The 16,397-nt window shown below is 44.0% G+C and overlaps 1 protein-coding gene across 7 annotated transcripts in view; it reads right to left on the bottom strand.

Moving 5' to 3' along the window:
* PPP1R9A (protein phosphatase 1 regulatory subunit 9A) overlaps positions 1 to 16,397 on the bottom strand; it is an 82,230-nt gene that overhangs the window by 22,218 nt on the left and 43,615 nt on the right. For all 7 annotated transcript variants that reach the window (XR_011976462.1, XR_011976461.1, XR_011976463.1 and 4 more), the window contains exons 5-7: positions 10,552 to 10,656; positions 9,925 to 10,060; positions 485 to 640 (exon numbers count right to left, since the gene is read on the bottom strand). Coding sequence is in view for 4 of the 7 variants with exons in the window: in XM_072650733.1 (XP_072506834.1) it covers positions 485 to 640; positions 9,925 to 10,060; positions 10,552 to 10,656 (397 nt within the window). In the remaining 3 variants the exon portion in view is untranslated. The remainder of the gene's footprint in view (positions 1 to 484; positions 641 to 9,924; positions 10,061 to 10,551; positions 10,657 to 16,397) is intronic.

Genomic DNA, 16,397 nt, shown 5'->3' with positions numbered 1-16,397 from the left:
AACTTCCATTGAATCATCCTGCCTCCCAATCACCCAATCACAGCTTCTCTCAGACCCTGCCCCCCTCAGGGCATTAGATGGGAGGGAATGACAAACTTTAAGACCTGTTATCCCCCAGGGAGAGTGAGAGGCTAGATCTGCCACTGATAGGTCTTCAAACTGTCCTATTCACTCTGATCTTTCTGGCGGTGCCTGCCTGCCCTGCAGACTGTGCCTGGTTCTGATCTGCCCGCAGGTGCTGGACAGGCTCCCTGGCAAAATCCCACCCCAGCCTCACAAGGATCAGGAACACCAACCCCCTGGCAAATGCTCTCCCCTGCAAAGGCCCAGGGAGAGGGAAAAGACCCTAAATGTGAGCTGGCCAAAGCAGCCAGGTGAAGGGAGGGGCTCTAGGCAGGGCGTGGTAAGGCCACCCTCACAGGACAGAGCACGGCTGCTGCCTGCAGAATGGAGGCCAGGGGCCCAGGGCCCAGGAACAACTTACTTCTTTGAATTTATGACTGAGCTTTCCAGTGTCTAGTTCTGATGGGGAGAACACATCCTCATTCTCCGGCAGTTCGAATACTTCGATGGCCAGGTCCCTGCTGGGTAGGGAGGGCCCCCCTTCCTCATCCTCCTCATCAGTAGCATACTCCCCTGTCTGAAGGGAAGACAAGGTGAGAACTCCCTGGCCAGATGGTGATGTGTGAGCAGCGGGTTGGCAAATGGTGAAGGAGGCAGGCCCTTTGGGTCTAGCAGGCCTCATGGGACCAGAGTCCCAAGGGACTGAGGTGACAGGATGCAAGCCACACATACAAGCATCACCACTAGAAGAGAATGGCTGACATTCCAGACAAGTCACTGAGGCCCCCCTCCCCTGGGAGTAAGCCAGTATTTTGGGAAATTCTCTTGGTAACCTGACCTGTTCACTCAGAGATAAGCAAAGGTAGGCCCAGGGAGGACCTTGGGAGTGGGGGCTTTTCAGGACAACAAAGCCATGGCCTCCTACCTGTCTGTCTGCCCACCCCACCCTCAACGTGCTCTCTGACAGAGTCAGACCTTGCCTGGCCCTGTATGCAGCCTGGGCTGCAGCTGATTCATGTCACACACATGGGTGCTCACAAGCACACTTCTACACATGCTCACGTATACACAGAGTACATGTGCACATACTCACATACACACATAAACACAGTGGTACAAACACAAACACAACACACATAGGCACACAATATACATAGATAGAAGCACACACTCATACACTCACATATATACACATTCACATACTTGTACTCACACACATGCAGACATCCATACAGACACACATGTACATGCAAGAACACACACATATACACACATGTAAGCACACACATACCTATGCAAGCATACTTATACACACATGTACATATCACACACACTTGTACTCATACACGTGCACACAAAGAAAATGCTACAAACCTAAGTACACATTGATAGAGAGACATACAGAAAAGTAGAAATAATGAATGCACCCTTTTCAGAGCATGATGCAGTAAAAATTATATTCAATAAAGGGTTGTAGAAACATAGACTAAAACTTAATTGGAAACTAAAACATATATTTATATATATATATATACATACATATATTCCTAAAGAATGAGTGGATCAAAGAACAAATCATAGAAAACAGTAACTTCGTTAAAGAAAATGACAACAATGGGACAACATATCAACATTATGGGATGCAACCAAAGCAGTTCTTAGGGAAAAATTTCTCTCTCTAAATTCTTACATCAATAAAATAGAGAAAGAACAACTCAATGAATTGGACAAGTAACTAAAAAGCTAATAAAAGAACAAGTTAAAAATCCCCAATTAAACACCAAATTGGAAATCCTGAAAATCAAAGGACAGATTAATAAAATTGAAAGCACTGAACTAATGAACAAAACTAGAAGCTGATTTTATGGGGGGAAAAAACCAATTATAAAAAGTGGTTAATCTGATTTTAAAGAAGGAAAGAAGAAAATCAAATTATCAATATCAAAAGTGAAAAGGAAGAATTCACCACCAAAGAAGAGGAAATTAAAACAATTATTAGGAGCTATTTTGCTCAATTACATGCCAATAAATCTGAAAATCTAAGCAAAATGGATAAGTAATTACAAAAATATGAATTGCTCAGATTAGTAGAAAATGAAATAGAATACTTAAATAACAGAATCTTAGGGGAAAAAATTAACAAACTCTCAAAGAACTCTCTAAGAAAAAGTTCCCAGGGCCAAACATTTGCCAAACTGAATTTTGCCAAACATTTATATAACAATTAATTCCAATACTACACAAACTATTTGGGAAAATAGATGGAGTCCTACTAAACTCCCTTTGTGAGACAAATACGGCACTCAGACCTAAACCAGGAAGAGCCAAGACAGAAAAAGAAAACTATAAACCAATTTCCCTAATGAATATTAATGAAAAAAATGAAAATACTAACAAGGAGATTACAGCAATCTATCACAAGAATCATGACCAGGTTGGGATTTACGCCAAGAATGAAGGCTGGTTCGACATTAGGAAACTATCAAATATAAGTGATGATATCAATGACAAAATGAACAGAAATCATGATTATTTGAAGGGATGCAGAAAAATCCTTTGATAAAATACGACATCAATTCCTATTAAAAACACAAGAGCGTAGGAAAAGCTGGAGCTTTCCTCGAATTGAGAAGCAGTGTCTATCTAAAAACATCAGCACCTATTGTCTGTAATAGGGATAAGCTAGAAGCCCTACCCACAAGATCACGTGAGAAGCAAGGATGTCCATTGTCACCACTACCATTCAATACTGTACTAGAAATGTCAGCATTAGCAAAAAGAGATGAAAAAGAAACTGGAGGAATAAGAGCAGCCAACAAGGAAACAAAACAAAAACAGATGATAAGATGGTAGTTTTAGTTAATCAGCTAAAAAATTACTGGAAATAATTAACAACTTTAGCAAAGTTGCAGGATACAAAATAAATCCCCATAAATCATCAGCATTTCTATATATTACCAACAAAGTCCAGCAGCAAGAGATAGAAAGAGAAATTCCATTGAAAAGCACTTTAGATAATATAAAAGACTTGAAAATCTACCTGCCAAGACAAACCCAGGAACTATATGAACACAGTTACAAAACACTTTTCACACAAAGTCAGATCTAAACAATTGGAAAGTATCAATTGCTCATAGGTAGGCTAAGCCAATATAATAAAAAATGACAATTCTACCTAAGTTAATTTACTTCTTCAGTGCCATACCAATCAAACTACCAAAAATTACTTCATAGCACTAGAAAAAATAATAACAAAATTCACCTGGAAGAACAAAAGGTCAAGAATATCAAAGCAATTAGCAAATAAAAAAACAGAAGAAGGATGGCCGAGCCATCCCAAGTCTCAAACTGTATTATAAACAATGTGGTTCTGACTCAGAAATTTTTTAAAAACAAATTTTAAAAATTATTTTTACAAGTAACAGGGGGGAAAATAAAAATGAATAAAAATAAAAAATTTAAAAATCAATTTCAGAAATAGAAGTAAAAATATTTAAATAAGAAATAGAGTGGTGGATTCATGGGATGGATTAGGTACACAAGACACAGTAGCAAACGGCCAAAGTAATCTAATGTTTTATAAACCCAAAGATCCAAGCTCTTGGGACAAAAATCACTACTTGACAAAAACTGGGGGGGAGGAGGGGAGGGGAATGGGAGAACTGGAAAGCAGTTTGACAGAAACTAGATAGAACTGACATCTCACACCATACACCAAGATAAGGTCAAAGCTAGTACATGATTTAGACATAAAGGGTGATTCATAAGTAAATTAGGGGAACATGGAATAGTTTATAACTAAACTAGAGATAGAGAGGATCACAGGAGGTAAAATGGATAATTTTGATTGCTGTAAGTTAAAAAGCTTTTGTGCAAACAAAACCAATGCAGTACAAGGAAATCAGAAAACTGGGAAAACTTTTTAAAAAGTTTTAAAGTTTATCTCATAAAAGCCTCACTTCTCAAATTATGTGTGTATGTGCATGGTATGTATGTGTATGTATAAATATGTATATATGAATATATATATGTAGAGAGAGATAGAAAACTGAATCAAATTTATAAAAATGAGAGCCATTCAAATGAAAAATGGTTAAAGCATATGAACAGATGATTTTCAGAAGAAGAAATCAATGCTATCAATAATCATATGCTTTAAATCACTAATGATCAGAGAAATGCAAATTAAAACAACTCTGAGGTACCATCTCATACCTATCAGAGTGGCTAATATGACAGGAAAAGAAAATGATAAATTTTGGAGGGGATGTGGAAAATCAGGGACATGGATGCATTGTTGGTGAAGTTGTAAAATGATCCGACCATTCTGGAGAGCAGTTTGCAACTATGTCCAACGGGCTATAAAACTGTGCATACTCTTTGATCCAGCTATACCACTACTAGATCTATATCCCAAAGAGATCAATGAAAAGGGAAAAGAACTTATTTGTACAAAATATTTACAGTAGTTTTTTTTGTGCTGGAAAAGAATTGGAAATTGAGAGAATGCCCATCAATTGGAGAATGACTGGACAAGCTGTGGTAAACAATTGTGCTGGAACACTATTATGCTATAAGAAATGATGAGTGGGATGGTTTCAGAAAAACCTAGGAAGATTTATACGAACTGCTGTAACGTGAAGTGAACGGAACCAGGAAAACAGCGTATGCAGTAGCAGCAACACTGTGTGATGAACAACCATGAAAGATTCAGCTGCTCTGATCAAGACAATCATCCGTGACAATTCCAAAGCACTCATGATGACAAACGCGATCTACCATCAGAGAGAGAAATAATGGACTCTGAGTGCAGATTGAAAAAAGGAGCTTTTACTTTTTTTAGTATTTGCAACATGGCTAATGTAGAAATATGTTTTGTATGGTTTTATATGTATAATAGCTATTGTGTTTTTTGCCTTCTCAATGGGTGGGGGAAGGGATGGAGGGAGGGCGAGAATTTGGAACTCAGAATAAAAATTTTTAAAAATTAAGGGGAACAAAGGAGAACGACAAGTGGAAACATGACTAATTGCAAAGTGCAAGTGACCATTTGGCACAAACAAATTTAATCATTTACCTTTTTCTTCTTTGAAAGTTATTTTTATTTAAAAGGAATTTTTGAGATCATTTTATCTTTTTTAATCTTGAATAAGTTATGTTCCCTGAAACCGCACATTTTCTTCTCAGTTTTCTTCTCCCATATTTCAGGTTGGGTTTTTTCCACGTAAAAAAGCTCATGATTTCACTGCTGATTCTGAGGGACACTCCTCCCTCTAGAAGGCACTTCAGAATGAGAATTTCTAGCTGAATGATTTCATTTCCTATACTCTTTAACCTCATACTGACAGTAGTGGGCCAGCACCACAAAAATGCCCTCTTGCTCATGAAGAAAGTCTGAAGGACCTTTGAAAATTATTGATTAAAATCTTTGTTATATGGAATGGCTTTCTGGGAATAGGAGAAAGGATATAGCAGGAAATTGAGGTTATATAAAAACAAAAGGTATCAATAAAGCTTAGTCTCTAAAAGTAAAAATACCGAGTGGCCAAACAATGAAACAAATTATGAAGAATCTTTTTTTTGTGGTCGTGGTGGTGGCAATGTTGAGGAATTTGAATCTGAAATTTGAATTTGTTGAGGAATTTAAATCAAAGGTAAACGAGTTTGTCTATGATTGACAAAAAGGTTAAACTGACTTTTAGATTTCTAGAGTGAATGGTGACCTTCTACATCATCTCTATCCCAGTTCACAGTTACTGTTGTTCATCTAAGGTGGTGTGGTGGAGGAAGAGGAGAGGATCAGGAATTGGCTTTTAATTTCAAACATTCCTGATGAAAACATCAGAGCTGAAAAGAAAATCTGACTTCCAAACACAAGACTCAAGACAAGCATAAAAATGTAAATAGGAAAAGTAATCATAAGGGATTTAATAAGGTTAAATTGTTTACATTCCTACAAGATACCTGTAACTCATAAGAACTTTCTTATTATTAGGAGAGTTAGAAGGAATATATATATATATATATATATATATATATATATATATATATATATATATATATATATATATATATATATATATATATATATATATATATATATAGACAGAGGGCATAGATGTTAATTGAATACAATGAGATGACATCTAAAAAATAAAACTATGGGATAAAAAAAGAAATGCACTGGGAGAAAGGGAAAGGGAGAGGTAGACTTCCATAGAAGAGGCAACAAAGAGCTTTTACAGTGGAGGGGAAGATAGGAGAGGTGGCAGGGAACACTTGAATCTTACTCTCATCAGAATGGGCTCAAAGAGGAAATAACATACACACTCAGTTGAATCTAAAAATCTGTCTTACCCTATAGAAAAGTAGGAGGGGAAGAAAATAAGAAAACAGGAGGGAAAGATTCATAGGAGGGAGGGTGGATTGGGGGAGACAACAGTCAGAGGCATAACACTTTTAAAGAGGGACTGAAAGGGTAAAAGGAGAGAAAATAGAATAAACAGGAGAGGGGTTAGGATGGAGAGATGCAGTTAGCAATCAAAACTATGAAAAAAAATTTTGAAGCAAGTTTCTCAGATAAAGGTCTCATTTCTCAAATACGTGGAGAAATGAGTCATATTCAAAAAAAGAGCCATTCCCCAACAGACAAATGATCAAAAAACATGAAGTCAGTTTTCAGATAAACTAATCAAAATTATCTATAGCCATATGAAAAACAATGATCTAAATCACTATTGACTGGAGAAATACAAATTAAAAGAATTCTGAGGTACTACCTCACACCTAATAGATTGGCTAATGGGAAAGAAAAAGAAAATGACTAATGTTGGAGGGGATGTGGGAAAATTGAGACACTAACGCACTCTTGGTAGAGTTGTGACCTGGTTCAACCATTCTGAAGATCAATTTGAAACTATGCCCAAATGTTGATAGCAGCTCTTTTCTGAAGGTGGCAAACAACTGCATCTTGCAGGGATGTCCATGAATTGGGGAATGGCTGACCAACTTGTGGGATATGATTGTGATGGAATACGACCACGTCATAAAAAAAATAATCAGCTAGATGCTCTCAGAAAAGCCTGGACTTACAGGAACTGGTGCAAAGTGAAATGAGTAGAACAGTAACAGCAATACTGTATGAGGATCAGCTGTGAATGACTTGGCTGTTCTCACCAATGCAACAATCCCAGATGACGCTAAAGGCCTTATGAGAGAAAAGGAGCTTCATTCCCACAGAAAGAACTGATGGTGCTTGAATACAGATCAGAGCAGACTTTTGAAACTTTTTTCTTGGGTTTTTATTTTGGTCTGTTTTCCTTTATAACATGACTAACACGGACTACATGGACTTCTTGCATGACTACACATGCATAACCTGTATCAAAATGTTTGCCTTCTCAATGATGAGGGGAGGGAGGGAGGGAGAGAATTTGGAACTCAATATTAAAAATGAACATTGAAAATTGTTTTTACATGTAATTAGGGGGAAATAAAATACCAAATTAAAAAAAAATAACCTTGCTGAAGGTTAAAGAAGTTGTTGAAAAAAAAATTTTGTGATCTATTACTTTAGCTTTTTACACAGAAAATTCCAAGATTTCTTCCTGAGATTCCTACAGTTTTCTTAAATTAATATAAAAAGTGAACAGGAATGACAGGAGGTCCTGGATGTAAGGACCCTGGAGGGGACCCTTGTGTCACAGAGGAGGGCCGTGATTAGCCCAGGCTCCACAGGGGTCAGCAACAGGAGTCAGATCCAGGGTTCAATCTAGACAACAGATGTGCCTATTGGCACTCACACTGATAACACTGGGATGAGAGCAGTATTGACAGTGTCTCCTGGTTCCCTGCAATCTGAAATCAAACAGAAAAAGGCAGCCCAGGGCAGGGGGGGAACCCAGGCCTGAGGGGCTGGCCCCAAATGCCTTCAGGAAAGGCCTCTCAGTCTGTTCATCTGGAAAATGAAGGGCAAGGGTGGATTCAGCTGATGGAACTTTTCATACATAACAATCAACAACCAACACAAACATGTCCAAAAACAATCACATCAATGAAATCCCAAGCTTGTATCACCTTCAGTTTGCTTTTCAAAACACACTGAAACTTAGCTGAGGGCCTGGTTTCATGCCACACACGACTGTGGGGACCATATTGGAGTGACAGTGTGGGGTAATGGGGAGAGCACAATGGAGGCTTCCAGGACAGCCTTGTCCATAGCTCTGTGCCCAGCTTGTGCAGGGGCCCTGTCTGGAGACCAGCCCCCAGTGGGGCTGCCATCAGGGACCCCTCACTCCAGCTCCAGGGATGGTCCTTGTCTGTAGTCTCGTGTCCCCAGCAGCGTCATGGACCCAGTCACCAGGCAATAAATCCCTAGCTCCAACTCCCTCCAGAGTCCCTGGGGTCATGTCGATGCAGGTGACATGTCCTGGGCAGGGAGAAGCCTGGACCACAGAGAGCTCTCAACAGCTTCTCCTGCCCCACTGGTTCAGGCCAAGTATGCTGTCGATGTGCCATCCTGCTGGGCTGCCCACCCATCTGCCCCCCCACTCCAGTGTGGCAAGCTCCCAGAGCAGCACATCGGTCCCTGGGAGGCTCTGTGAACCCCACAGGGGATTGCAGCTGAGTGCTGCAGAGATGATTTGGGAGGCAGGATGAGAAGGAGTTGGGGACACAAAGGGGCCCCATAAGGTAGCAGGTGACAGCTTTGTTAGAGGAGGCTGCTGGGTGGCTCACAGGGCTTATGAGGGTGGCTCAAGGAGAGGAGGGACAACCCAGTAAGCCAACAATTGCCAGGCACTGTGGGCTGGCCTGGTGCCTTTGCTTCACTCATGTAGGGGAAGGAACCTGAACACTGAGGCATGAGAGGCTGGCAGACACTATCAGTGACTCTGTGGAGCAGCAAAGAGCTCATGGCCACACCAAAGACAAGAGGAGCAGTCACCAGGGAGAAGACAGACAAGTTTGATGACAGTTTTGCACAAACAAATCTGATACAGGAAGACTTAGTAGGGAGGCCAGTATCTAGAGGAACTTCCTCTGACAGATCTCCCTACCAAAATACACAAGTAACTGGTTCTCATTTTTAGAACACAGCCATCCCCCCACACATAAACGGCCAGTGAGAATGGGTGGTTTTCCAAGGGAGAGAACCAAGCTGACTACAGGCACGCAAAAGCCATTGTACATCACTAGGAATGGGAGAAATGCAGATTACAAAGCCCCTGGAGATGCCATTGCCCATCCAAAAAGCTGGTAAAGAGACAAAAGAGGAAAAGGAGAAATTCTGGAGGGGCTGAGATCCTGCTATGGGGCAGTGACTTTGCAGAATTTCCCTTCTGGAAAGCCATCAGGAACTACTCTCCAGAAGCTGCAAAAACATGCGTACCCTTTGACCACTGATCCCATTCCCTGAAGGAATCCAATGAAAGACAAAGGGTCTATGAGGACAGACACACGCTCATGGCAGAAAGACTCATGGGCATGCCCACCCACGGGGAATGGCTGAACCCCAAAGGCCCTCATGACCAGGTGCAGAGTGAAGCAGGCAGACCCAGGAGATCAGCACCTACAGGGATGACAACCATGGAGAGGACAACTGGGAAACCATGTGAGTGTGGCCAGGTGCAGAGACAAAACAGGAGGGGACACATTTCAAATGCAGAGATGAAGAGACACAGAGCAGGAGTTTGGAGACATGGCCAAGGCAGGAGGGGGTTGGTCAGACTCCCGCCATGCACTGAGGACTGATGTGGCTTGCTCTGTTTTTGATAAATGGAGAAGGAGGGAGTGGAAAGAATGGATTTTTTTTTTAAATGCTTATTAACTGAGAAAATCCAAAGTATCTGAAATCAGGCTCACCTCATCGTCGTCCGCATCGTACTGACCATAATGCTGCTCCAGGAGCTCCCGCTGACGCCTCTCCTGCTCCAGGGTCTGACTGATCAGCTGTGCCACCTCACTCACTTGTCCTGGCTTTTCTCTCCCAATCACAAACCTGTGGGAAGGCCAGGGAGCATGCATACGGTCCCCACCCAGTCACCCAAAAGAGGGGGTCGCTAGGCTCTAATGCACCATGCTGTCAAACAGGCCAAGGGTACAGGGGTATCTGGGGGCTGAGGGCAAGAGAGGGGTGGAAGGTACAATGTGGGAGATCCCACAGGGGTTACTAGCTGGGTGTGTAACCCCCATGTAGTACAGTGACCCGAGGCCTCCAAGGGCTCTCACTGACTGGACTGTGCTGCCCGCTCACCACACTGCCCGGTCAACATTGAAAGTCAAATTGAAAGTCAAAAGGTGTCATAACTTCCCAGGCATGTCCATCACAGACCAGGAAGGACCGTGGCTGACGCTGGTCCTTCGTTATCTACAGAATCAACTGTGGGCAGGGAATCCTAAGGTCTGGCATTCCAGGTCCAGTCAGGGACCCAGAATAGGGAGCTCATCGTGGAAGGATGAGTGCATTTAGGGCCTGTGGGAGGTGCTCACCTGACAGTGCCCTTGGTGTTCCGGAGGACTGTGGCAGCAAAGTTCTGAGTGACTCCCACCAGGCTGATGCCATCCACCTCTACAATCTGGTCATTGACCTGGATCCTTTCAAAACAAGCACAGAAAAGCCAGAACGTGTTATTTTCCTTGGCAGAAGTGGAGTCGGTCTAAACAGCTCATTTTTAAAGTAGAGGAGACAGCAGGGTTCATCTGGCTTTCTGCCTTGTTCCAGAATTGACTGAGAAAAGTCCATCAAACCAACAGGGGAGGGATATTCGCCTTTACTACAGGAAGAAGCCACCAGAAACGTCATTGGAGGCACCATTTCCACTGGCCAAGAGTCAGGCCTGCCAGGAGATCACATTCGTAGCTTTAAATGTGGGGGATCAGAAGATTTAGACCCAGTCACTTGCTGCTGCTTATTTTTAGTGACCATCTGAGAAAGACAATAATGAAAATAATGTATACTGTGCCCACTGCGCTAAGCCCTTTACAAACCTCATTTCAATTGATCCTTGCTACAAGCTGGGGGGATAGGAGGAAGGAAGTGAGGAAACTGAGGCAGGCAGGGTGAAGTGACTTGCCCAGGTTCTCACAGCTAGTAAGTATCTGAGGCTCTGTTAGAACTCAGGTCTCACTGACTCCAGATCTGGCACCTTATCCATCACGCCACTTGGCCGCCCCCACCCCCCCACCTCCTGTCCACTATACCACCTACAAATGAGATCACATCTGTAAGTGCTTGGCACAGTGCCCACAGTGCCCAGCTCAGAGCAGGCACCATGGAAATGCTGATTCCCTCCTTCCTCTCCTTGCAAAATGGCCAAAGTATAAGCATGTCTGTGCATGCAAGTGCAGGCCATCGATGCCCGCTCTTGCCACATCCTTGCAAAACAGAATAATAGTTTTTCATAGGTGGGATTCAGAGATAAGGCAGCTGGTAAGAAAACTAACAAAGCATTAAGACAAGTAAAAAGGAATCGAGGTGGAGTCCAAGGCTCAAGCAGCAGCTCCCCAGGGACTCGAAGACTAGTGATCTCTCCCCAGGGAGGTTGGAGAGCGGGAGAGATGGATAATAACTCACAGCCAGGGTTACGTGCTAGGGGGGCAGGGCTGCATGCTGGGGGATGTCAGGGCTGCATGCTGGGTGGGAGGCAGGGCTGCATGCTGGGGGGTCAGGGCTGCATGCTGGGGAGGGTCAGGGCTATGTTCTGATGGGGGCCAGGGCTGAGTGCTGGGGGGGGGGGGGCAAGGTTTTGTGCTGGGGGGGGCAGGGCTGCACATGCTGGGGCAGGGTCAGGGCTTCATACTGGGGGAGGAGGCAGGGCTCTGTACTCAGACAGCCAGGTATCTATGCTTGCGGAGTGCCAAACACTCTCCCTAGGGTGCTGGGCAGAATGAAGTTTTCCTTTAAAAAAAAAGGAGAAGGGTTTGCATGCAAACAGAGACATCTGTTATAGGCCAGATAAGACCAAGGAGAACTGTAACCTAAGCCCAGCAGGGAGAGGATGAATGAAAGACCAGAGCCAGAGGAGGAAGGGGAGAAGTCCCTTGGTCTGAGCCTAACAGGTAGTCACAGGTTCTTCCCCAAGAAAAGGGACCTGCACCCTGAAGAAGCAGCTGCTGCTTGTCTGAGGACAGAGACTGCCTCCGTTATAGATGGATGTTGCCCATCAGGGAGAGCCCATGGGGGAGGGTGGCACAGGCAGCACTCAACAAGGCAGTCTTGGGCAAGAAAGTGATGACCCCACAGACACTACAGGCAAGTGCACCAGGAGAAAAGGACAAGTTTGAGAAGTGGATGGCTGGCATGATTGAGAAAACCTTGGGATGACAGGCTTATGGCCAGGGATGGAGCCCACCTAACCCAGACCGGTGGTAATGGGAGTTTTCTCCCATGACACCCTGGAAAGAGTGGGGCCTTGGGTGTCAGAAGACCTTGATGCAAACGTCTTTTCCAGCTATGTCCAGGGCTTGTTCACCCAAGAATGGGTATTATGCATTCACTAAGCTGAACCTGGGGCCCCGAGCATCAGGCTTGGGGTCTGGGTCTGTTGTGTCTGTCCTTTTCTGTTCTCAGCAAAGGCAGCAGTCCCCCTCCATGGCATCCTGGGAGTCAGGATTCCGGGCCAGGCATTGCCTCCAGCCTATCAAGGAAGCCCAGGGAAACCAGAGGGTCAGAACTTGAGTCCAGCCCCATGGCCCCCAGTGAGTGGAGAAGCCATTGTGGAGATGGGGCTCATTCCTCCCAGTAACAACTGCTGACCGACTGTCACCAACAGAGAGACAGACCCAGGAGGTCAGACCACCAATCTGCCTCCAGCTTGGGCCTCAGATCATCAATCAGGGGAGCAACTGCCATGGAGATGGGGCTACCCCGGGGTGGCCAGGCATCCTGGGGGAAAGGGATACACCCCTGAAGCCCCAGTGGAACCACTCCAGGGCCTTCAGCCCCCCGGAAAGCTCCCCCATGGAGACGCAGTCTGGAGACCGTCGGCTCCTAGAGAGGCTACACCACAGTCACTGAGATCCAGCACGGGTCTGGCCTCAAGTAGCTCCCCCGCCCCATTGAAGGCCCTTGGATTCCACTCACCAGCCCTGTGGCTGTACCCCACTCCTCATCCCCATCAAGATGTAAGCCCCTGTGTCTGGCAGTGTTAGGTCCTAGCAGCTCACGAGAGAGGAGGAGGTGGGAACTAGCAGGTCTGCAGAGGGGTACCTGGCCGGGACCAAAAGGGTGGCTCATCTCCCACAGAAGGTGGAGGGAGAGGGAGGTTCCAGGGCACAATGGGAGGGAACAGGTTACCTGGGAGCTGAGCAGGAATGAGGCCAGCTAGCCCGGTTCCCCAGGGAGCAGAGAAAGTACAATGACAGTCAGCTCTGCCTCCAGCTGGGGGCGAAGCTGGGACAGAGGCTCACAGCTCCCCCCACCCTTGGGCTACCTATACTCATGGAGCTGCCCATGGAGCTGCCCACAGAGCCACCCAGGGAACTGCCCACAGAACCACCCACAGAACTGTCCTGAGCCCCCATGTAGCCACCCACAGAGCCTCACGCTTGCTGGTACAGGGTCTAGAAAGCTCTTGGGCTACAATTATTCTTATACTGAAAATGAATTAGCCACCGGCAGAAACTCCCTGGCCTCCTGGCCCCCACTGCTGTGCATCTTTCACTGGACATGAGCAGATGTCATCTCTCTCCCCACACCTAGCCTGTGTCTGTCCCAGACTCATCCCCACACTGAACCCTAGTTGTACCAGTGGGGTATAGGCCTGGCAATCTTGACTAAATAACTCTGAGGTGGGAGCAAGAGAGTTACTGTTCCCATTTTACAGAAGGGCAAACTGATGTCAGTGAAGTCTCAGAGCTGAGGCTCCAAGACAGGGCTTCTGGTGCTAAGAGCAGAGATCTCAGCAAAGAAGGAAGTAATTCTCAAGACTTTTGCTCAATGCTTAAGACGGTGGAGTAGAAGCATGGACTTGCTTGAGCTCTACCCCCAAAGTCCTTAAAATAGCTGTAAAAAATGACCTCTAAACAAATTCTAGAGCAGCAGAAGCCACAAAATGACAGAATGAAAGATTTGCAGCGCAAGACAACCTGGAAGGATGACAGGAAGGGTCTATTGCACTGGACTTGGAGTGGAGTGCAGCCCAGCTTGGGCCATGTTGGCACAGATGGGACTGGAGCAGGCTTCAGGGCATGGAATCCTAGGCAGCTGCCATGGTTTCCAGATTTCTCAATCCACAAACACCAAAGACAGCTTCAAAGGTCAGTGAGAAAGCTCTCTCACCTGGGTGAGAGGGAAGCATGGTCTGACCCTAGCCCCAGCCCCAGCCCCAGCCCCAGGAAGGCTGCAGCCACTACCTCAGTAGTGGCCATTTCTGGAGCTCTCAGCCTACAGACCCTGGGGGAATCCAGTAACTGATCCAGGTCTCTGTCCTGAGTGGTGGTCCTGGGGTTACAAGGAGTGCTGGCATGGTGGAGTTGGTGGCCGTTGTGGAGAGGGAAGCTTACTTGCAGTTTCAGGGCAGAAAAGAGTGCTTGTGGTTGCTCACAGACTAGAGCCCAGACCATGAGAGGAGCAAACTGCTCTCCCATGATTATATCACTTTGGAGAAACTGAGAACTTACAGGGCCCCAGAGATGTCTCGGAGAACAGCTGCACAGAACCTCTGTAGCCTGGGGTAGTATAACCTCTACTTGACAAAGGACTTGAAAGTCAAGTAACTGGCTGGGAAAATGCCCAAAAAAGGGGAAAAAAGAAGACTACAGAAGGTTATTTTCTTCAATCCTTTCAGATGAGGAAGAGCAAAGCATACAAATGGAATAAGACAGCAAGGTCAAAGCTCCTATGTCCAAAGCCCACCAAAAAAAAATTATGCAATGGTCTCATACCATGGAAGAGCTCAAAAAGGATTTTGAAAATCAAGTAAGAAAGGTGAAGGAAAAATTGGGAAGAGAAATGAGAGAGATGCAAGAAAATGATGAAAAGCAAGTCAACAGCCTGCTAAAGAAGACCCAAAAAACGCTTTAACACCTTTAAAAACAGACTAACCCAAATGGCAAAAGAGGTCCAAAAAGCCAAAGAGGAGAAGAATGCTTTAAAAAGCAGAACTAGCCAAATGGAAAAGGAGGTCCAAAACCTCACTGAAGAAAATAGTTCTTTAAAAATTAGAATGGAGCAGATGAAAAGCTAATTACATTATGAGAAACCTAGAAATTATAAAACAAAACCAAAATAATGAAAAAATAGAAGATAATGTAAAATATCTCACTGGGAAAACAACTGACCTGGAAAACACATCCAGGACAGATAATTTAAAAATTATTGGTCTAAAGCATAATCAAAAAAAGAGCCTAGACATCATTCCAAAAAATTAGGAAGGAAAACTGCTCTGATATTCTAGAACCAGACTGTAAAATAGAAATGGAAAGGATTCATTGATCATCTCGTCAAAGAGACCCCAAAAGGAAAACTCCTAGGAACATTATAGCCAAGTTTCAGAGTTCCCCAGTCAAAGAGAAAATATTACAAGCAACCAGAAAGAAACAACTCAAGTATTATGGAAATACAATCAGGATAACACAAGATCTAGCAGCAGAAGCTAAGTAACACTAAGGGATCGAAGGGCGTGGAATATGATATTCCAGAGATCAAAGTAGGTATGATTAAAACTGAGAATCACCTACCCAGCAAAATTGAGTATAATACTTCAGGGTGAAAGAATGAAAATTTCAATGAAATAAAGGACTTCCAAGCATTCCTGCTGAAAAGACCAGAGGTGGATAGAAAATTTGACTTTCAAATACAAGAATCAAGAGAAACATGAAAAGATAAACAGGAAAGAGAAGCCTTCTCTCATTAAAGTTGAACTGTTTACATTCCTACGTGGAAAGATGGTATTTGCAACTCATGAGACCTTTTTCAGTATTAGGGTAATATACACACATACATGCATGGGTACACACACACACACATATGTATATACACACACCTATGTAGGCGTGTATGGGTATGTATGTGTATATTATACATGTATATGTATATGTGTAGGTATGTATATGTATATGGGTGTATGTATGTATATACATAGACAGAGGGCACAGAGTGAGCTGAATATGAAAGGAGAATACCTAAAAAATAAAATTTATTGTTGAGTGGAATATATTGCAAGAAAGAAATAGCAAATCATCTCACATAAAAGAGGCAAGAGCTTTTACAATGGAGGGGAAGAGAGGGGAGATGAAAAGGAATAAAATGAGCCTTATTCTCACAGGATTCAGCTTAATGAGAGAATAATACACACTCATCTGAGGATGGAAATCTATTTTCCCCTGCAGGAAGG

This window comes from Notamacropus eugenii, chromosome 3 (genome assembly GCF_028372415.1).
Source record: "Notamacropus eugenii isolate mMacEug1 chromosome 3, mMacEug1.pri_v2, whole genome shotgun sequence".
Lineage (NCBI taxonomy): Eukaryota > Metazoa > Chordata > Mammalia > Diprotodontia > Macropodidae > Notamacropus > Notamacropus eugenii.
This window is presented reverse-complemented; position numbering and strand designations above follow the sequence as displayed.